The sequence below is a fragment of the Protopterus annectens genome, chromosome 2.part1, assembly GCF_019279795.1.
Source record: "Protopterus annectens isolate FY-2018-M chromosome 2.part1, PAN1.0, whole genome shotgun sequence".
Lineage (NCBI taxonomy): Eukaryota > Metazoa > Chordata > Ceratodontiformes > Protopteridae > Protopterus > Protopterus annectens.
The window spans coordinates 1,163,008,191-1,163,030,289 of record NC_056729.1 but is presented as its reverse complement, the minus strand read 5'-3'; the positions used below and the strand labels follow the sequence as shown (position 1 = coordinate 1,163,030,289).

At 40.1% G+C, this 22,099-nt stretch overlaps 1 protein-coding gene across 1 annotated transcript in view; it reads left to right on the top strand.

The window, feature by feature from the left end:
* Window positions 1-22,099, top strand: part of LOC122794364 (protein eva-1 homolog C-like) — a 1,797,456-nt gene that overhangs the window by 979,037 nt on the left and 796,320 nt on the right. Inside the window, exon 5 of the mRNA XM_044062695.1 lies at window positions 12,434-12,577. Within this exon, the coding sequence (XP_043918630.1) occupies window positions 12,434-12,577 (144 nt within the window). The remainder of the gene's footprint in view (window positions 1-12,433; window positions 12,578-22,099) is intronic.

Below are 22,099 nucleotides of genomic sequence, written 5' to 3'. Positions count from 1 at the left end.
AATACATTCAGAGCTGAGGGACACTGTGGAGGCATCTCCATATTTGACCAAGAGAGTATCACTGCTAAAGAAATTCTCCACAACCCTAATACTGAACATACTGAACTCCAATTTACCCATAATAAGAATAGCTATCAGTTTGTAGTCTGTTGTAAGACTCATTTATGTCTCAGTAGCCCATGACAGATTCCCACATATATTTAGTGATCTAACCTTATAAAAGGTCATGTATATTGGGCGACTTCATTTATCCTTCAATTAATTAGTGCACCTAGACCACAAAAGTTGGGCACTGCCAAAGATTCCTAGATCTAGTAAACTGTAACTCTTTAGAACAAATAGTTAAGTAGCCCACTAAAGGTCGGAACATTCTGAACCTGTTCCTCAGCAACATTCACCCAAGTATACCAAGCCTTCAGTATCTTAGTCCCTGTTTAAATGGGGCCACAAATTAGTAACCTTCACCTCTAAAGCCACTAACCCCACAGCAGTAAACATTTATGAATTGAAGAACTTCAGACATATAAACTTGATTAAATTGTGTGATGAGTTAGCAATGCACCACTCCATATGAAGTGTCAGTTATTTCTTCTGAACTCTGCTCCTACATAAATACATTTTGTAGCTCTAACAGTTCACAGTATAAATTTAAAAATAAGCTACCCTTGTGATTCACTATTATAAATAAGCTCTATAACAAACTAAAAAACTTTTAAAGTCCCGTAATAAATCCACTCACATTAAAGACTAAATAAAAATAAATTAATAAATAAAATCAGCACCAAACTATAAATGAACATCAGAAAGACCAATGCTGAATGTGAACTAGCTAAACATAGTTGGTTATAATAGAAGATGTCTCTGTATTTTGACTAACCAAATTCTCCAATGATTGCAATGCGCAGATCTAGTCCAAAACATCATTACCTATTCTGACCCTAATGATACCTAATACTTGCAAACAGATTTAGTGTTAATGTTACTCCTGAAACAATCCTTGAAATTCCAAATTCCAGAGCCACACTCATCTAAGATCACCATGGAATATGTCTTGATTGTACTTTCTAAAATTAAAAAACTCACTTCCGTGAGTGCAGACAGTTTCCCTGAATGCTTAATTATTAGCTTCAGACATGCCTTTGCTGAACCCCCAGAATTTTTTTTAACTTAAGCATGGTCACACTGTATGTCCCTCAGGTTTGAAATAACAGATGTAGTGCTGCTCCTGCACAAAGGGGGACCTACCAGAGAGGATTGGAATTACAGACCTATCAGCCTACCTGGACTATTATGCAAGGCCATGGAAAGTATCATCTGACATCTTAAACTGTAATATTAAAATCTGTTAAAACTGGACTCTCAACAGTTCAGTTCTATCTAGCATCACTGATTTCCAAAGGTATCTCATTTAGGTTGAAGGATGTTATTGTCAATCTGCACTATATCTTAATTAGACAATTATTGAGTACATTGCCCCTTTTGGCATGTACCTAGCCAGATATATCATACAGCTAGAAAGGCCCCAAAATATTCTTGATGAAAGAGATTATTGGCATAAACCCCCTAGCTGTCAAGACAAACTACAAACCCTATATGTGTGCACTTTCTCCTATAGATTTCTGCACTGAGATCTATGCCTGGCATTACATGCATCAAATGCCCCACCCTAATGGATCTCTTATACCTTCACACAATGAATGGCTGCACAAACACATGAACCACGGAGCTGAACCTCAATCAGCATGTAAGTAAATACATTGGAGGGGTAGATTTGTCACACAGTGGATGCACATTCTCTAGAACAGTGCTAAATTTACCCCCCTCTCACCTCCTAAAGGGACCATCTTTATAACAGAAGAATGCAAAGTTCCTGTAATCACGGCTGCACAGGTAAAAACCTCACTCTCCAAAGCCAAGAACACAGCATCCATGGGACCTGACAACATCCCAGGCTGCCTTCTACACGAACTACAGAATGAACTGGCACCCCACCTAAGTACCATGATCAGTCAAAGCCTCACCTCAGGCTTTGTGCCCATTGAATGGCGCACCGGGACGGTTATCTCACTCCACAAAGGGGGGGGGGTCCACAACAGACACCGGGAACTACCGCCCCATTAGCCTGACAAGCCTGGTCTGCAAGGCCATGGAACGTATCATCATGGAATTCATAAACAAAGACATTGGAGATCTCCAAACTCTGGACCCCACACAGTTTGGGTTTGTAAAAGGCAGATCATGTCTCCTAAACCTGATAGACTTCTTTGAAGTAGTCACCAAAGCCATAGATGAGGGTAAGGTGGTTCACACAGCCTATCTAGATCTCGCCAAGGCATTCGACACCACCCCCCACTCTGGAATTCTAGATAAACTCACTAAACTAGGTATAAATCCCTATGTCACAAGATGGGTTGCCAACTGACTTACTGACAGAACCCACACTGTGAAAGTAGCAGACTCCAAATCAGACTTCAGACCAGTGACAAGTGGTGTACCACAGGGTTCAGTCCTGGGTCCTCTCCTGTTTGATATCTACTTATCTAAAGTACAGATTAACACAGAAGGTCTTTGGCTAACTAAATTCGCAGATGACTGCAAACTAGGAACCATAATTGAAACTCCTAATGATGTGGACATCTTACAAAAGGGCTTCACTGAAACAGATGCCTGGTGTCAAAGCCATGGTCTCAAGCTCAATGCCAAAAAGTTCATTGTCATCCCCTTTGGTAAAAACTCTGTACCTGTGAACTACCACATAGGCGGTAGTCTACTTAACACCAAAAGTGTGATTAGAGACCTTGGGACACAGGTGGACAGTAGTCTCTCATTTGATAATCACATCGCCACCGTGGTCAGGAAATCCTTCTACATGGCACACCTCATCACAAAAGGTTTCTCATCTAGAAAAAAAGAGGTCATTGTTCCCCTCTACTCATCACTCATTACACCCATTATAGAGTACAACGCCCCTATTGGTATGTACCTCACAAGACATCTACAACAACTGGAAAGGCCACAATAATACCTCACAAAGAGGATTACTGGCCTCAAACACATGCCTTACGTAGACCGACTCAAAAAACTCCAGCTTTACTCCACCGCATATCGCCTACTCAGAGGCGATCTCTGCCTAACATACAAAGCTATGTCAAACCCAGAGCTGTTGGACATGCTCCACTTAAAGAAATCCCAATCCCTCCGAGCTACACGCTCTAGGGACATAAACCTTGTCACCACAATAAACAGAAAATGCTGGAGGGATAGATTCCTGTCCCAGATACTTCCCATACTCTGGAACAGACTACCTATCTATGTCAAACAGAGCTCCTCATTAGCATTCTTCAAGAAAAATCTTGATGATTGGATGGGTAATAGGAAATTCACTCCAGGGATCATTTCTGTGGTTCTGTTTGACAGGGGCACAGGAAAATACTTTTCTTGGGTGGCAAAAGCCAGGGTACCTTTTTGGCTAGGCTTGTATAGGCCCTAGGGCCAATAGCCTAGTACCTACCTATGAACCTATGAACAAACTGACCCTGCATGCTAAGCAGAGTGACATTATGCCTCCTTTAAGACTAATTTTGATGATTGGATGAATACTTGTAAATTCATTACTAGCCTGACATGTTTTCCCCTGGCAAGGCACACATAGTCTTCAGACTGACTTGCCTTGTAGTTCCTCTGATCCTATGATCATGTGACTCACTGTCATACATATAAGACTTGATCAATGCTACTTTTAGCACTTCAAGAAATGAAGTGTGATTTAGAGAAGAAAAATAATGAATTCTAAAACTGTCATACTTTTAGAGCATTTTTGCTGGGGGTGAGTCCCTCTGCTCTCCTCTCTCTTCAACGAATGGGCCTTTGTTCAGACACCATTGCTACCTTTGTATATACTGATTCTGAGATTTCTGCACCCCAGAACAGGAAGAATATTCTAAAATACCACAATGTTAAGACATATTCACCCTGCTTGCATTAAAAGTCATGCTGTTCTAATGATTGTAATTATAATCCTCAATGGGAACCCTTAGTATGCAGCTCTCTAGTCACATAGCTTTGTTTTATTTATTTATTTATTTTTGCTTTGTTGGCTTTTTGTCTCATCCATGGCTATGCATGAGTATGTGCCATTTATTTATTTATATTATTATATTATATATTATATATATATATATATATATATATATATATATATATATATATATGAGAAAAAAATTTTTGGAGTGAGTTGGATGAAGTGGTGATGACTGTACCCAAGGGTGAGAGACTGGGGATTGGAGCAGATTTCAATGGACATGTTGGTGAAGGGAACAGAGGGGATGAGGAAGTGATAGGTAGGTATGGTGTTAAGCAAAGGAATGTAGAAGGTCAGATGGTAGTGGATTTTACGAAATGGATGGACATGGCTGTGTTGAATACGTATTTTAACAAGAGGGAGAAGCATAGGGTGACATACAAGAATGGAGGAAGATGCACGCAGGTGGATTATATCTTATGTAGAAGGGCCAGTCTGAAGGAGATTGGAGACTGTAAACTGGTGGCAGGGGAAAGTGTAGTTAGGCAGCATAGGATGGTGGTTTGTAGGATGACATTGGTGATCAAGAAGAGGAGGATGAGTGTGAGGGCAGCACCAAGGATCAAATGGTCGAAATTGAAAAATGGTAATTGTGAGGTGATGTTCAGGGAAGAATTAAGACAGGCAGTGGGTGGCAGTAAAGAGTTACCAAATAGCTGGGTAACTACAGCAGAGCTAGTAAGATAGATGGCTAGAAAGGTGCATGGTGTGACATTTGGAAAGAGGAAGGAGGACAAGGAGACCTGCTGGTGGAATGAAGAAGTACAGGAAAGTATACAGAGAAAGAGGTTGGCAAAGAAGAAGTGGGATTGTCAAAGAGATGAAGAAAGTAGACAAGAGTATAAGGAGATGAGGTGCATGGCAAAGAGAGAGGTGGCAAAGGCTAAGGATAAGGCGTATGACGAGTTGTATAAAAGGTTAGACACTAAAGAGGGAGAAAAGGACCTGTACCAATTGGCTAGACAGAGGGACCGAGCTAGTAAAGATGTGCAGCAGGTAAGGGTGATATAGGATAATGAGGGAAACATACTCACAAACGAGGAGAGTGTGTTGAGCAGATGGAAAGAGTACTTTGAGGGGCTGATGAATGAAGAGAATGAGAGGGAGAGAAGGTTGGATGATGTGTGGATAGTGAATCATGAAGTGCAGTGGATTAGCAAGGAGGAAGTAAGGATAGCTATGAAGAGGATGAAGAACAGAAAGGCTGTTGTCCAGATGACATACCTGTGGAAGCATGGAGGTGTTTAGGTGAAATGGCAGTGGAGTTTTTAACTAGAATGTTTAATGAAATCTTGGAAAGTGAGAGGATGCCTGAGGAATGGAGAAAAAGTGTTTTGGTACCGATTTTTAAGAATAAGGGTGATGTGCAGAGCTGTAGTTACTACAGAGGGATTAAACTGATCAGTCACAGCATGAAGTTATAGGAAAGAGTAGTGGAAGCTAGGTTAAGAAGGGAGGTGATGATTAGTGATCAGCAGTATGGTTTCATGCCAGGAAAGAGCACTACAGATGCAATGTTTGCTTTGAGAGTGTTGATGGAGAAGTATAGAGAATGTCAGAAGGATTTAGAGAAAGCATATAACAGGGTGCCTAGAGAGGAGTTGTGGTATTGTATGAGGAAGTCAGGAGTGTCAGAGAAGTATGTAATAGTGTTACAGGATATGTACGAGGGTAGTGTTACAGTGGTGAGGTCTGCAGTGGGAGTGATGGTGGAGATATGCTCTAGAGAGAAGAGGAATGAAGGTCAGCAGGACTAAGACAGAATATATGTGTGTGAATGAGAGGGAGGATAGAGGAATGGTGAGGATGCAGGGAGCAGAGGTGGTGAAGGTGGATGAGTTTAAATATTTGGGATCAACAGTTCAGAGTAATGGTGAGTGTGGAAGACAGGTGAAGAAGAGAGTACAGGCAGGATGGAGTGGGTGGAGAAGAGTGTCAAGAGTGATTTGTGACAGACGAGTACCAGTAAGAGTGAAAGGGATGGTCTACAAGAGGGTAGTGAGACCAGCTGTGTTATTTGGGTTGGAGACAGTGGCACTGACAAAGAGGCAGGAGTCAGAGCTTGACGTGGCAGAGTTGAAGATGTTAAGATTTACACTGGGTGTGACGAGGATGGGTAGGATTAGTAATAAGTATATTAGAGGGTCAGCCCAGGTTGGAAGGTTTGGAGACAAAGCCAGAGAGGCAAGATTACGTTTGTTTGGACATGTGCTGAGGAGGGATGCAGAGTATATTGGGAAAAAGATGCTAAGGATGAAGCTGCAAAGTAACAGGAAAAGAGGAAGGCCTAAGATAAGGTTTATGGATGTGGTGAGAGAGGACATGCAGGTGGTTGATGTGACAGAGCAAGATGCAGAGGACAGGAAGAAATGGAAACGGTTGATCTGCTGTGGCGACCCCTGATGGGAGCAGCCAAAAGAAGAAGATATATATATAATGATAATGATGTACTATTGCAGCATATGGTTTCAGAGTCAGCATAGCTGGATTATGGTCAAATGGGGGGCTTATCCAGGGTAATGAATCAGGACCCTGACAGTCATAACAATATTTCTCTGTTTGTCTGTCTCTCCTCAATTATCATAAAACACTGTTTAAACCTATCAGTGCTAATACTAGTTTCTTCTTTATTTTTACAAATATCACAGAGAGTGAATTTCATTTAAAACTTTAGTTGACATTTTACATCAGAAACACTGGCAGACGTTTTCTAAACAAAACACTCTCTTATTGAAAACAGACTTAGCACAAGAAACAGTAAACGTCCCTTCCCTTGAAACTTGCATTTAATGAAAATGCATCTGGCAATCCATTAGACTAGAAGCTCATGCTGGGATTCATATTCAAATAACATATAGTGACCCACTAATTAATGGCTATGTGAAGGGTGCAGAAATTCAAAAAACAAATGTGTAATTTATATGCTAACTTCATGGGACAGACCACTGGATCAAAGTGTTCTTTTTCAGGGGAAGCCCAAGGGCACTGTCAGGTAAAGTGACTTGGTCAGAGTCACACGGTAGATAAACAAAGGCTGTGAGAATTAAACCCTGCACTACAGGAAACACTCATTAACAGCTCATAACCTTACTCATCTACACTAAGTACCAACTGTTGTAGCCCAACAAAGTGGATGTCACAACAAGCTAAATTAAAATAGTATTCATAGTAAAAATTTTAACATTAGGGCAGCCACAGTGGTGCAGTGGTTAGTGTTGTCTCCTCATAGCAAGATGTTCTCTGGTTTGATCCCCAGCTGAGGTGCCTTCTGTGCGGAGTCTGCATGTCCTCCCTGTGGTCGCGTGGGTTTCCTCCGGGTGCTCCGGTTTCCTTCCACATCCTGAAGACATGCTGTAGGTGGATTGGACACTCTAAATTGTCCCTAGGTGTGAATGCGTGCATGTGTGCCTTCTGTGGAAGGTTGGGCGCCGAGCTCACAACTCGACACTGTAAAAAAAACTTCATTGCCAATCATGAGCAGACTGGTAATCCGCCGTGGCGACCCCTAACCGGGAAAAGCCGAAATGAGAAAAAGAAGTAAAAATTTTAACATTAAAGTCATAGACTTCATACTATTCAAATTATTCACAGCCAAATAATAAACACACTGTCAACAGTCAACAAAACAAGAAAATCAAGGATCATATCTAAAGAATATTGCTCATGTTGTGATGTTCATGTTTATGACAATTGATTTCTTCCTTTACATCATGCCTATTCTGGGATGCAGGAACCACACACACACACACACACACACACACACACACACACACACACACACACACACACACACACACACACACACACACACACACACACACAATCACACACACATATCAATTATAGACTAAATTTATGACTGTACACCTCTAATATCAGCTTGAGATCAAGAGAATGAATAAGGTAATAAATAATAACTCAGAAATATAGCCCATGTCCATGCTGTCAGAGCTATACAGTGCAACCCACTGCAATCCACCAATGCCCTCTCAACTTCTTATCTCAAGAATTAGAGAAAAAGACTCAAAATCAGGAAAAGATTTTAAATATTTCACTTATATACTTACAGAGTTGCTAGAATAGCAAGGTTTGCATTCACGAGCATTATCTGTAGGATGCAAAGCCTGAAACTCACATGCATGTCATTATTTAATGAATATAGTCCTCAATAATTTGCCAGAAGACCAAACATTTTCAAGGAACTTTTTTTTTTTCCAAAATCTCTTTATTTCAATTTTCTTTTTTCAAATAATAACAACAATACGGTAACTCAAAAAACACAAATAAACAATACAAATACCTATCTAAAGAAAACAAACAACAATCTCGTTCCGAGAAAATTATATATATATATATATATATATATATATATATATATATATATATATATATATATATATATATATACAAGAAGTCACTACATCGTCAAGTAAAGTATGAGAATTCTTATGTTCATTTGGTCTCATAAGGGATAGTTAAAATGGGGATAGTCTATATATAAAGTAAAAATAGAAATTTAACCATTTATTTGTATGTTTAGGGAAAATATCTAATTACACATAAACTAAGAGAAGGGAGAAGATGCAAGAAAGACTGGTTATACTACATTCATTTCTTATTTAAAGGTTAGCTTTTCATGACAATTTGTAGGCAAATTTTATTTATCAAGAATTATATCTAGCATGTAACCCCAATATTTTTGGTAATAGCATTTGTTAATAACTCTCAATGTCTTTGTCCAACAATTCTGTACAAAACCAAAAAAATGGAGGACAAAGGCTCAAAAAGGACAAATGTTAAATTAGTTTAAATTTATGTTACCCATTTGTTAAGCATATAAACTCACTTTACCAAGTGCCCCTTTTCAGGTACAATCCAGGAGTATTGTTTTGTTAAAATAGTCACACAATAGGGAAATGAAAGTAGAAGGATTGAAACCCTACAGTTTTGACTGCAGGAAGCACTATACCAACTTAATGGTTATAGCCATGGCAGAGCGTTTCTTTGAAGAATACATGTGGCTTCTTAACATTCTGACATAGCTCTCATGCTAGTCTACCTTGCATGATCATTTTAAAATATGGGTGTATAACTCAGTCTTACCCAGATTGCTTTGTGATAAAAGCTATGTAAGATCCTAAGGTACTAACATTTTCTCAGAGATTCATGCCGTATGTAAAGCTTCAAGCCTATCCATCTTCCCACATTGAGCTAGACATATAATGCTCTCACTGCTACTGTGCTTCCATTGTCTGATTTCTACAGTGCTGGTGGAAAACTCTGTAGATTACGTAAGTCTCTGATCTATCCATTTGAAGAAATACTCCTGTACAGGCACCAAATGTGTAGGCTACTTGATTATGAAATCACTGATGCTGAACTCCAAAACTACTACTTAGAACCTCAGAACCTGATATGGTAGATTTTGACTGGTTGAACTTTTACCTGTCTAGTTTTAAATGTACACACCCTCCTGGTTACAGACCTCTCCTTCATTGCATAGGAAAGAATGATCATTCTAGCCAACTAGAAATGCATATTATTATTAATACACACACACACACACACACACACACACACACACACACACACACACACACACACACACACACACACACACATGGCCTTAACAGTTTCCCTCATGAAGAAATTCATTTGTGTGACTCTCTTGTTCTTTGTCTTCAAGCTAGAAAATGAGTAACATACGAAGCAATGATAAGTAACTGCGGTGGTGGTGCTGCGGTAGCGTTGTCGCCTCACAGTAAGACGCTGTCCGGTTCGACTCTCAGCTAGAGAGTCTTCAGCGTGGAGATATGCATGAATGGGCGTACCTTCGTTGAAGGTTGTGTGTCAGGGCTGGTAACTTGACACGTAAAAATCAACTACCAATCATTAGCAGACTGGAGTTCCGCTGTGGCGACCCCTACCTGGGAAAAACCAAAAGACACAAACAAACAAACCAAGCAATGATAAGTAATTTCCTCAAGTGGCCTGTGTGATAAGTTTCTTCAAGCTCTTATTACTAATAGTAAATGGTGGACAATGGCACATGATGTACTTCCTTATCCATGTTAACATAACTGGTATCTGTGAGTAACAAATATGCACAGGACACTGTAGTGGATAACATAGCACTTGAAAACATAGTGCTGTGTGTATTTTGACTAAACAGAATCCATGAATATATGTAACTTAACATAGAAGAAGTAAAGAGCCCACCAGTATGGACCTTGTAATAAATGAAGCAAACCACATAACATACCTGCTATGTTATACTGTCTAAACAAAACTAAAACAGTGCAGATGAGTTCAGTAGTCAGGCAAACTTATGTGATGCTGTATTAAATCAGTGATCAATAATGGAGCAAGTTTTGGAAAGAAGAAACCAGCTCAATGGCATATCTGAGCAACTGGCTAAGATGACAAAGGCAGCAGAAAATAGACCAGCCCAATCACATGTCTGAACAACTGGCTGAGGTGACAAAGGTAGAAAATAGACCAGCTCAATCACGTCTGAACAACTGGCTGAGATGACACAGGCAGCAGAAAACAGACCAGCTCAATCACGTCTGAACAACTGGCTGAGATGACACAGGCAGCAGAAAACAGACCAGCTCAATCACGTCTGAACAACTGGCTGAGATGACACAGGTAGCAGAATATAGGTGAGTGGTTTTCATAGAAGCATCTTTGTGTGATGACTCTAAAGGTATGTGGGTAGCTAAATGCATGCCTAGAAGTCCCGAAGAATACATTTGAATGCTGAAAAAAATTAATAGTGTGATGGTATGGCTTCCTGAGGCTCTGGAAACTATGCCCCTCTCAATTATGTTATGAACTTGCTAATAACTGTGGTTGAAGACCCACTCTGAGTGCAGGAAGAATCGTCTGTTGTCAGACTGATACAAAAGATCCTAAAACACAAGTCATAATCCTTGAAAATGCCTAGAAAAGTATATTATTTAAAGATTACCCTAAGAGAGCTGTTGCTCCTTTCCAAGAAGACAGTGAATAAAATCCTTAGGGCCCCTGAAGAATCTGCCAAGAAACATAAAAGTAACAATTTTTTACTCCTGCTTTGCTGCATTTTGAATAGGTGTGACAATTTTCTCAGTTTTCACATACTGTAGAAGTATATACTAGTAAAATCATTTAATGAAGTTCATAGAAAACAGATCCTGATGCATTCTTAAGTGAAACTGAGAACTGACCACATTAACACTTTCCCTGGTGTTAACAATATTGATTTAGATGCTACAGTGTCATACTAAGAGTACCTGAAAGTTAATGGCAGCACTATTATATTAATCATCATCTGAGCAAATTACTTGGTTAAAGTGTTTTACAGGTAAAGGGTAGTATGATTTTTGTGCCATGGAGTAGTATATTTTGGCACACTGTAACTGACTCCTAGAAGTGACGAGCTGAGTACTGCTAGCTGAGTGAAGTAGTTTTGCTTCTTTTCATAGGCTAAGCATGTTGATTATTGCTAGTGAATAGTAACTGTGGCTTGTATACTGTCAGATGTACCAAAGCTCAGGAAAATTAGACATGATGCTAGATATGAGGTAATAGAGTCTATCAATATGATGGTAGTAATCAGCATACTTTTTAGAAAATGATAATCCAGCAAACCCTTTGCTTCATACAGGTTCAAAAGAACAACCATAGTACTGTGGAAGGCGATCCACCCCGTGCAAGTGACTTTGTTCTTGTATTCCCTTAATGCAGTCTACCTGGGGACACAAAATGTCAGGGTAAATTAAAATTGCTCTGTGATACATCTAAACTCATCTCATGGAATGGGATCACTGGCTCCACATTTCCTTTGAGTGAGTTTTTTGCAAAAATTAAAACATAGTATGGCATTTATCATTAGTGCAGGACATTTAATTTTCACAGCACAGAAAATGCTCAGTACACTGACAGTTTAAAACTGACATGCAGATGCTTAAAATCTTATACAAGCAGTGGCCAGAAGATTTTCCCAGCAGTTCTAGGGGGAATCTCTCATGGATATTATTCCTAGCAGTCCAATTGCCTCACTTGTCCCGTGTTTAAGAGAAGCAGCCTTCAAACTACTAAACCACTGACCTTTTCATTTCATAAGCTTTCAGCTTTACCATGACTTTGTCTAAGTCTTGTTACTGATTTATGCTATTTCCATTTGAATTGTTCCCTGGGGAGGGATTTTATTGATTCCTACTATACAATTTTAATAATGTCACTAAGCTGCTTTAATCTGGCACTTGACGTTGATAAATCAAACCCTGAAGAACATGTTGCATGAAGTGAGGTTTGAATTTATATAACTAATTTTTCTTTCTTTCTTTTTTCATTCATGATTATTAGACTGCCAGTCTGCCTTAGCCCTCCAAGTCATGACAAAGAAGTGTCATGCAAAGAGGAGTTGCAGTGTGTATGCCAGCACATTTGATTTTGGGGACCCTTGCTACCCAGGTATCCGCAAGCATCTCAACGTCATCTACACCTGTGGTAAGTCTAAAAGATACATATTTTAGATAACACTAATTAGCTGGCTGATATATGACAAGTACATTATTTTTGACCTAAGTCAAAAAAAAAATATTTTTTGGTAGTAAACTCACATTTAATGGCGTCATTAAAGTTACTCATGACCAGATTATGTTGCGAGGACATGACACTAAAAGCAAGCATGTACATGCAGCTTTTTGGAATGTGAAGTGGGATTCATAAAGGCTGAACAATTCTGCAAGATATTTACTCAGGTGTAATGCCTGTTTAAGCATTTCTTCAAACTAAGTCAAAGAGAAATTCTTCATCTAACTTGCCAATTCCTCATTTGTTAATTTTTCATAAAGCTTATACAGGTGGAAAGGCTTAATATTTTGGTCTGTTATTCTTTCTTACTGTGGGAAAAAAGCACTAAAAAGTACAGTTATTCTAACTTTAAGTTTTAGAATATGTTTGTTTGTATATGCGTGTGTGTGTGTTTGTGTGTGTGTGTGTGTGTGTGTGTGTGTGTGTGTGTGTGTGTGTGTGTGTGTGTGTGTGTGTGTGTGTGTGTGTGTGCACACGAGTATTTAAGGTATCACTTGTACTGACTACGGTACATCTGACTGGATCTCATTTCAGTGAATGCTGTTTAGTCCAGGCAGGCAGATTGAATGGAGAGCTCATAAAAGTCTTTTCATGTGAGAGACAAAGCCTACTCCATTCTCATGCAAGTGCCCTCCCTCCTTAACTGAAATAACTAACTCTTAGGTCACAAAAACTTAGGGTATATTGTAAACAATTTTGTGAATTGCCCAGTCTGTCTGCTTGTCTCAACAAAACAGGCGATGTCTAAAATTACCCTGAAAGGAAAAATGAATTGCATTAATGCCTGTGTAAAACAGTTTCACTGTGCAAATGTTACATAACTTTAAAGAATATGTTTTATTCCTGTGATGGAAACAAGTGGATTTGGCCAGAACTGACAAGTGATTCTTAGATCTCATTTGATGTCATGAATAACCTTGAAGGTATGCATAGGTTCATAGGTTGAACTCCCTTGCGTCATGTGTATTGTCTCGCATGGGTTTTCGTCTCTCTTATGCATGTGGTTGGAGTGGATTTCTCCCATCCTCCAGCCTAAGCTGAGTCTTAATGGTGGGTTGATTTCACCCTTGAAGTCTCTTTTATGGGGATTGGTTTTTTGGGGTGGCGTTTTCAGAAATGGTGCATTTGGTCAGGTTCTGGGGTTGTATATGACAGGTCACCTCTGAGCAGTCACCTCATGCTGAAGGTGTTTGGTGTGAATCAAAGTGCTTATGACAGATTGTGAGGTCCTTTTGGTGGGCATCAAAGCTCGGGGGGTTTGGGTGATTGTGATCATGGTCGGTGAGGTATCCCTTGTCATCTGGAGTGTACTTGACTCATTCATTGGTGGGCAATGTAGGAGTCTGAGAACCATTTTGCTCTTACTCTTTTGGATCTATTCATGGTGTCAGGTGGGCAATGTAGGAGGGTGAATTGCCCATACTAGCTGAGTGGATGTCTACCTATTGAAGCCTGTCAACCTCCAATGACCTCCCCTGATCTATGACCTGTGAATACCTGCTCTATCTGGGTGGCTAGCTTGGGGTATTTTTGTTTTTTGAAGGACCATTCTGAAGGATGTGCTGTGCCATATTACTATTGGGGCCCAACTGGTTTGACCTCTTCTGTTGTTAGTGGATTGCCAGTCCCTCATATGTTTACCTGTACTTTTGTGCAACTCTGTGTACTTCTCAGCTCTTTTGGAACCCCCCTTGTGACACCACTGCCTCAGAGGCTAAGCTCTGTTAGGGCGGCAGCCCCTCTCTAGGACCTTGTTCTGCTGGCTAGAGTTCAGTCAAGTTACCTTGTCAATGGTCTTCTAAACTACATTGTAGCCAGGTTCTATAATACCCGAAAGCGTGTTTGTGTGGAAAAAATTTTGCAGGTCAAGGTAAAGGTAAACTGCTGCCTGGGCCTCATCAGTCAGTTTGCAAGGTGCTCGTGTTTAGTCGACCTCGAATCCTCTGCAAGTGTGGCCCCTTGGACTGTTTCAAAGAAGCTGGGGAGGTTCAAAACAGGGTGATTTGATCAACAACCTAGTGTCATGGGACCACAGTTGGGTCTCGCCACTCCTTGGGCACTTGTTTGTTGGTAGGCTAAGATTAATAGCTTCCGCTGCCTTGGCCCAGTGTTGGTTCAAGACGGTGCCGTCACCAGCCACCTCTGGCTTATGTGGAGTGGGACCACAGGGATCATTTTTTAGCTGCTGGGCACATATCCTGTGGTGAGCTGTTCCTGACACAGCTTCACAGGCTGGGCTAAGTCTGGTCCCGTGACTTTGTATTTTAGCGGGGACCCCAGGCAGTTACCTGCACACAGCCGTTGTCTGGCTGGAGAGCAGGCTTGGTTGGGTTTATCTTGATTTTGAGGGAGAGGGGACCCAATTGGGGAGGAACCTTCTCCTTTGTATGGTTGGGGTGAGGGGTTGAGTTCAGCTTTTTTGTATCATTTTGACTAATTCTGAGCATATCTGGGAGTTTTTTTTTTGGTTTCTGACAGAGCATATCTGGTGGTTTTGAGACTGTCTGAATTGCTGATGGCATTTTATCTATCAAAGTTTGCCTTGGAATTTTTTTTTCTTGTAGTTTTTTCTATGTGGATTTTTATGAGGCTCGACTTTTGGGATTTTGCCTTAGAGAGTCTTGGTTTTATTTGGGATTTGATTTCCATGCAGGTCAGCTCTTTTTGTGTTCATGTTTATGGCTCGGGTCCCTCCAGACTGGTTTTTGGTCGTGGTGGAAAGTCATGTTTTTTTATGGGGTTTTGCCTGATCATCTGTAGACTGGTCTTCATAGAAGTCTGTTTTGCTTGGCTTTGTTCTTTGGGGTTTTGTTTGTTTGGGGTGGAATGAAGATTGCTTTGGAATCTAGTCCTGTAGTCTTTGCTTTCATTGTGGAGCGTGTTGAGGATTTCTTTGGGGTGGGAGTGGGGATGTGATCTAGTGGATTTAGTTTTCTGTGGTTTCTTCTGGGGTTAGTTGCCGGTGTGTGAGATCTAGATTTTTTCTCCTGTTGAGAACATATATTCTAGTTGGGCCTTCTAGTTTGTTTTTGTTGACTCTTGGTTCTGAAGCATTGAGTTCCAGGGCTTGAGTAATGTTTCCTGTCTAATTTTTACTGCTTGAGTAACATGATAGAATTGTGAAGGCTGTTACATTTATTGTAGTTGTCTACCCAGGGGATGCTGCTCCAGTGTAGTTTGTGAGAGCAGGTGTCCTGTTGCACCTGTAGTGGCCCAAAGTTGTTGAGCCTGGCCTTTGTACCTGAGTGATTTGTTCCACGATGCTTGATGCGTAGCCGCGGCCTAGTTGTGTGGTGGGGTGGTTTGTGGTTGGGGATGCCCCTGGATTTGTGATGTGTGTGGGTTTTGCCGGGTGCTCATGCCTTGCTTAAAACCTGGTTTCAGTCAGGTGTGGATGAGCCAGCAGGTTGTCTCCTTTCAGAGAGGTTCCTCGACAGCACAGTTTGAGATGGTCTCCATATTGAGATGGCAGCATTACCTTTAGTTTTTTTTCTGGCGTTCTTTTTTGGTAGGGTTAGTTTACCCCGTTTTGATTTTGCCTTCTGGGTTGTTTTGGGGGTGATCCTTAGCCAAAATCCACTATGGAAGGTGGGGGGTGACAGGCCATCCCTCCCTCATGCAGCGTGACAGGTGCAACATTGCTTATCAGGCAGACAGGCACTTCAGCCTTAGAGAATCGCACCAGGACAGACCACTGGCAGGCACTGGATCCCCTTTGAATGAATTAGATTGGCATTGCTGATCATCTGATCACTATATTGTGTCAGGGGGCTTGGCATTCCTGGGCTGGAATAATCAGAGAGCTCCTAGGGTCATACCTGCCTGGGCCACATAGAGGAGAGAAGTGTGCTCCCTTCATCAGTACATGGGGAGAGCGCCTTCAGGCTCCTCACACGCATGCATGGAATGACTGTCATGCTTGTACGCTCCCCGTGGTGTGACCTGCCTGTTGTGTTATGTATGGTGACATTCTCCTTGGGGCCAGGAGCGTGCAGTTCTCCTTGTTTCTCCTTGTTCAGCAGAGGAGTGTGTGTCTGACTATGGAGTCACCTATGACAAATGTTTATGACAAAGTATTTTGTTTGTACATGGTTTTTGTTGTTGTTTGGGTGTTTTTTGTTTTGTTGTTTATTTGTTTATTTGTTTTGTCTTGTAGTTGCTAGGTGTCTGTTGCTTGGGCCGTCTGCCTCTGCTGTAATTTTTCTTTTTACCAGAGGTATGTCTTAGTGTGTAGTGTGTTTATGTGTTTGATTGTGTGGTGTGGTTGATGTATGCAGTTATGTGTGGTGTGTGTGTGTGTTCTCCAACTGCCTGGTCTTGCCAGTCCTGAGTTGAGAAGCTCCTGCTCCCTCCAGTCTAAATAGCTGCATCGAGAACTGTGTTGGTGTTATGTGGGAGGAGAGAGGGTTGTCCGTGTACATTTCATGATTGTAGAGAAGATTCACTCAGGACACAGCAGAAACTGGGCAGGACGACGCCAGCATCTGACCCTTCGACATGTATAAAACAGAAAGATAGGACAGTATAGGACAGAAAGTAGGGCTTAGGGGGGAAGTGGGCACTCCTGAATAGGAGGCTAGTGAGGATTTGTATAATATGAATGCTTGACCTTTGCAAAGAGAATGCTTATATTGCAACACGAGGATATGCTTTAAGCTAAAAGAACTAGCTTTTTTGAAGAAGAAAAAGCTTTTGGAACAGTTGCTGCACTTTTTAGTGAAGGTGTAAACTGTTAGTGTTCCTAAGAGAGCAGTTCTTTTAAAATTGAAAGAAGAACCTTTATGGGAAGGAAAAAAGAGTTTAACCTTGTTGCCCCAGTTTGTTCGATTAAGCTCTGAAGGGCGCTCCGCTGTCGGCTAAAAATTGGATGGCGTGCTTGATAGCAGGGCTGGAAAGAAGCAGGAATAGACCCAAAAGCAACACAAAAAAAGCAGTTTCAAGTAACAGGGGACAGGGAAGGGGCAGGGGAAAGCGCTCAAATTTGCCACTGATCCACAGAGAGACTTCACTGCCACTGATCCCAAGCAAAAACTTCCAACAGCCCAAGCAAAAAAGTTCAGGGAAAGCAAGAAACTTTCAACTCTTTTTTTAGTGGGAAAAAGTGGGAAAAGCTTTTTTTTTTTTTTTGTTTTTTTTTTCAGAGACAGTTTGTTCGTCAGTAATAAATAGGGTTATAACAGTGCAGTAAAATACCCCCACACATGCTAGGTCAAGGTTGAAGAAAATATGCAAGTTTTGAGAAAAAAACGATTTAAAATTAAGTGCAAACAGGAAATTCAGCAAACAGCTTTTGGTTGTGCTCTAAATACAGCTACCAATACAGAAATCAAGTTTAACAAGCCAGAAAATGTGCTGGAAACTGCTAAAAACTGGGAAGGGGCAAAGGATAACAGGGACACCTAATGCTGAAAAAATGGGCATTGATTGATTGATTGATTGATTGATTGGCTGGCATGTACTACCATGAGTGAAGCAAACATTAGAATCTAAAATAAGTACATGCCTGTCAAAGCATGTGGAATGTGTGTTTTGCTGAACACTAAAACTGACAGAAAATATTACTTTCTCCTATGCTTCATAAGAATGCACTAATGATATGAATGAGATAAATACTCTGTGTCAGGATGGAAAAATACTAAATTTATGTTTTTGTGAAACAAATAGCAAAAACACAGCATCCAAATGACCACATAACTGTACCTAGCAATAAAGGACCATTTCTCTGTAACCACAAAATGTATTACTGCAATTTATTCAGAATACTCTATCATGAATTTCAGCTACATAATTCACTTGCATACAGTTTTACTTTCTTATAATGTAGTTTACTGCAAATTAGTCTAAATTGGGTGGAGGTACAAGTCAGGTTACAAAAAACAATATATTGGCACAACAGTGAATAAGTATTTTAAGCCATTATTGCAGCCAGAGTTTTGTGTAAAAAGTAATTATAACACCCACAATAAAAATAAGAGTATAACACAAAATATCAGAATGTAGCACTAAAGCCTAATGAACTAAAGCCACTGCGACCTGTTTTTGAAAGCCTATATCTCTGTCTTCCTTTGATATTTCATTATAGAACTTTCATATAAAAACAACATAGTGTTGTGTTATGAAACACACCAAAAACTGTAGTTATAATCTGATAGTATTTTTAAACATTTCAGTATACTACACTGATGTTTTCATCATACGTTTCAAAACACATTACCAAAGTACAAACATATTTTTCAGTTTAATTTCTTATCTTTGTGGTTATATTTATTGACTATTCTGTTTTATGAAACTTGATAAACCTCTCGTTTGTTTTTGTAAGGATGATATCATCTCAATTGGAAAAGTTAAAACATTGGCTGGGATTCAAAAAGTCTTAGCATGATAGGTAAACCACAGCTCAGACGTTTTCCTCTTTGTTCTATGCCTTTTCAATTCAGAGACTGCTCTACCACTGAGATTTTCTCCTTGTGGGGGCCTCGACAAAGAAGGGAGTCTCAAGGGCAGAGCTGCATGCTAATATGGCAGCCTGGGGGAGTGGTTAATGCTAATGAGCTATATCTCTCCCCAGAAATACACTCAACTCCCAGTTTGAACCACTCAGCAGTGTATAATTTTACTCTAGGTGGAAAAAGTAACCAACATAAATATACAGTGGTCACTCATTAAATCTTTATAGAGTACTAGTGGTACATGTAAGTTAAGTGAAGGCATGGAGGATAGGGGTGCATTAGTGTATGGAGAAGTGTGAACAACTGAGTGTGTGTCTTAAGAAGTATGAATGAAACTGCATGAATATGTCCATATGTGTGTGTGTGTGTGTGTGTCTGTGTGTGAGTGGGGGGTTGCCTTTTCTAACACAATGGGCGATTGGGTGAGTATTTCCATTTGTGTGATTGACTGTGGAAGAGGGCTTGTTTGTTGAGTGTGTGTGTGTGTGTGTGTGTGTGTGTGTGTGCGTGTGTGTGTGTGTGTGTGTGTGTGTGTGTGTGTGTGTGTGTGTGTGTGTGTGTGTGTGTGTGTGTGTGTGTGTGTGTGTGTGTGAGTGTGAGGGAGCTGTCTTTTCTAACACAATGCATAGGTCGCTAGAGAGAAGAACACTAATGTCAAATCTGACAGTTCTGGTATGCAATTCAGAGACATGCTAATGTCCTGATTATGAGGTATTTCTCATTGCAGTTATATCTTTCTCTGAATTGCATTTTCTTGTCATTACACTAATTGACAACCCATACTGAGCAATTAGCATGAGTGGTGAGCATGTTTCTTATAGGTTCAAAGGTTCACAGATTAGTACTGGGCTAACTGCCCTTGTAGGCCATTTTAAGCCTAGCCAATTGCCCCACCTAAGAATCAATCCCTGCACCTCTTCTGAATTCTGAGGACTGAATAATTGCCTTCATTGTATATATAGTAATTTTTCTATGCATGTTAAGTGTTCAAATGCATTGTATTTACTAGGCTGGCCTAAAAGTTCTCCATCTGGATCATTACTCACACCATTAATAAATTTATATAAATTAATAAAATGTATATCAGTAAAATAACAAGCATTGAATGATGAATTATATACAAGCAAATAATGCATTTTTAAATATTAGCCTCAGTATATTCTCAAATTACTTTAAAAATACTTTTCTAGGGTAGAATTGGTATAAAAGAATAAAAAAAGAGTGTGAATAAATGCAACTTTAAAACGTATAAGTATTAGTAATTAAATAGAGAAAGTATATGTCAAATTTAATGCAACTTTCAGTATGAAAAATAAATGTATAAGACAAGAATATATTAACAGCATAATTGCTGTATTAATTTTTAAGGTATAGTATTAGTTTATAGTTAAACTTGATGAATTCAACTTCATTTCTAATATCTGAAGATGAGGGGTTCCTGTTAGCTGGCATAGTATTTTCTAAAGCTTTTTTCCTTCTATAACATGTATAAAAGGATTCCTATACAAAGTTATAAATACCACCTCTGGGCTCCCATCAAAAGTGGCTACTAGCCTAGTGGGAGTAACCCGGTCAACAAAAAATAGATAAATAAAATGAATAAATCATTAGTGCTACTATGTATGTTATAAAATTTTGGTTGAATTCATAAAGGTTACTGCTTGGTGTACGCTTTGTTTACATGCCACAGTATCCTTTTTTAAATTCAGAGACAACCCTAACATGGTGCTCTAGCCCAAAGACATGCAGCACCATGTCAAGCTGTTTTTGCGATGTGCTACATGCAAATGAGGTAGTGTGTGGGAGAGACATATGCTGATTAGCAATGTGCTGTTTTCCCTGGACCAGCCTTCAGGAAGACTTCTATGCACTGAGCGATTCATGAAATTGCTTGTGTGTGTAGATCAGCATGACCACCCTTACCATGTTACAGTAGTGAACATGGCCAAAGGACCATGTTTAGCCATTGCAGAGGAGGTAAGTACTGTGGATGTTCATAGTAAGGCAGGGTTGGGAGTTGTGTCAGTGACTGAGTGTATGTGAGGGGCTGCAGTTGTGTGTGACTGGGTGAGTGTGTATGTGTGTGTGTGTGTGTGTGTGTGTGTGTGTGTGTGTGTGTGTGTGTGTGTGTGTGTGTGTGTGAATATGGGTTGGGGTGACTGTCATACCTTCTCACACTCCTAGACTAATAAACATAATCTACAGTACTGGGTGGGGTGACCACTAGGCACCTGGGATAACAGTACTATGGGGCTGAAGGGATCACTAGACACCATGGAATACTACTAATGTACCATAATGGCACACAAACCAGTATTTTTTTTTTGTTTTTCTGGCAAATCATTGAGGTTAGAAGTCACTAAATAATAAAAGGTATTTGAGTTTCAAACTTCATACCTTTCAGAAAATGCGTAGTAATGCAAAGCCTGTTATTCCATCTACTTTAAAAATGTGTAAAATTAATATTTAAAACCTGTCCCTGTTTCTGGACCTTTGTTCCCTCATTATTTTTGGTTTTGCCCAGATTTCTTGCTCTAAGAAGTTGAGAGGTACAGTCAGACTCCAAATGTTATCCACTTTTTCTGAGGTCATTGCATAGCTAGGCATTTAGATGAGAAGTGGGGTGTGCTTGTTATCACCTGTGTTATGAGTTAAGCATAGACATAGTTGTACAACCGGTTAAGGTGGATAGTCATAGTACAGCCTCCCTGAAGTTCAGAATACAGCTGAGATAAGGCAGTGGTTTTATACAGCTCTTATCTGGTATGCCAAGGCTGAAACTGTTCCAACATAACATCAATGCTAACAGCATTCAAGGAGGAATCTGGAGGAATTATTTTTTTCCACAAGCACCTTTTGTGGCACTCTGTGACTACCTGAGTCCTACAATAAATTTTGAGCAAACCTTCTGCTAGGCACACAAACAAGGTTGGGGCAGGCTGTGGGACTTGACAATTGGCCAGCACTTTGGGGGGGGGGGATACCT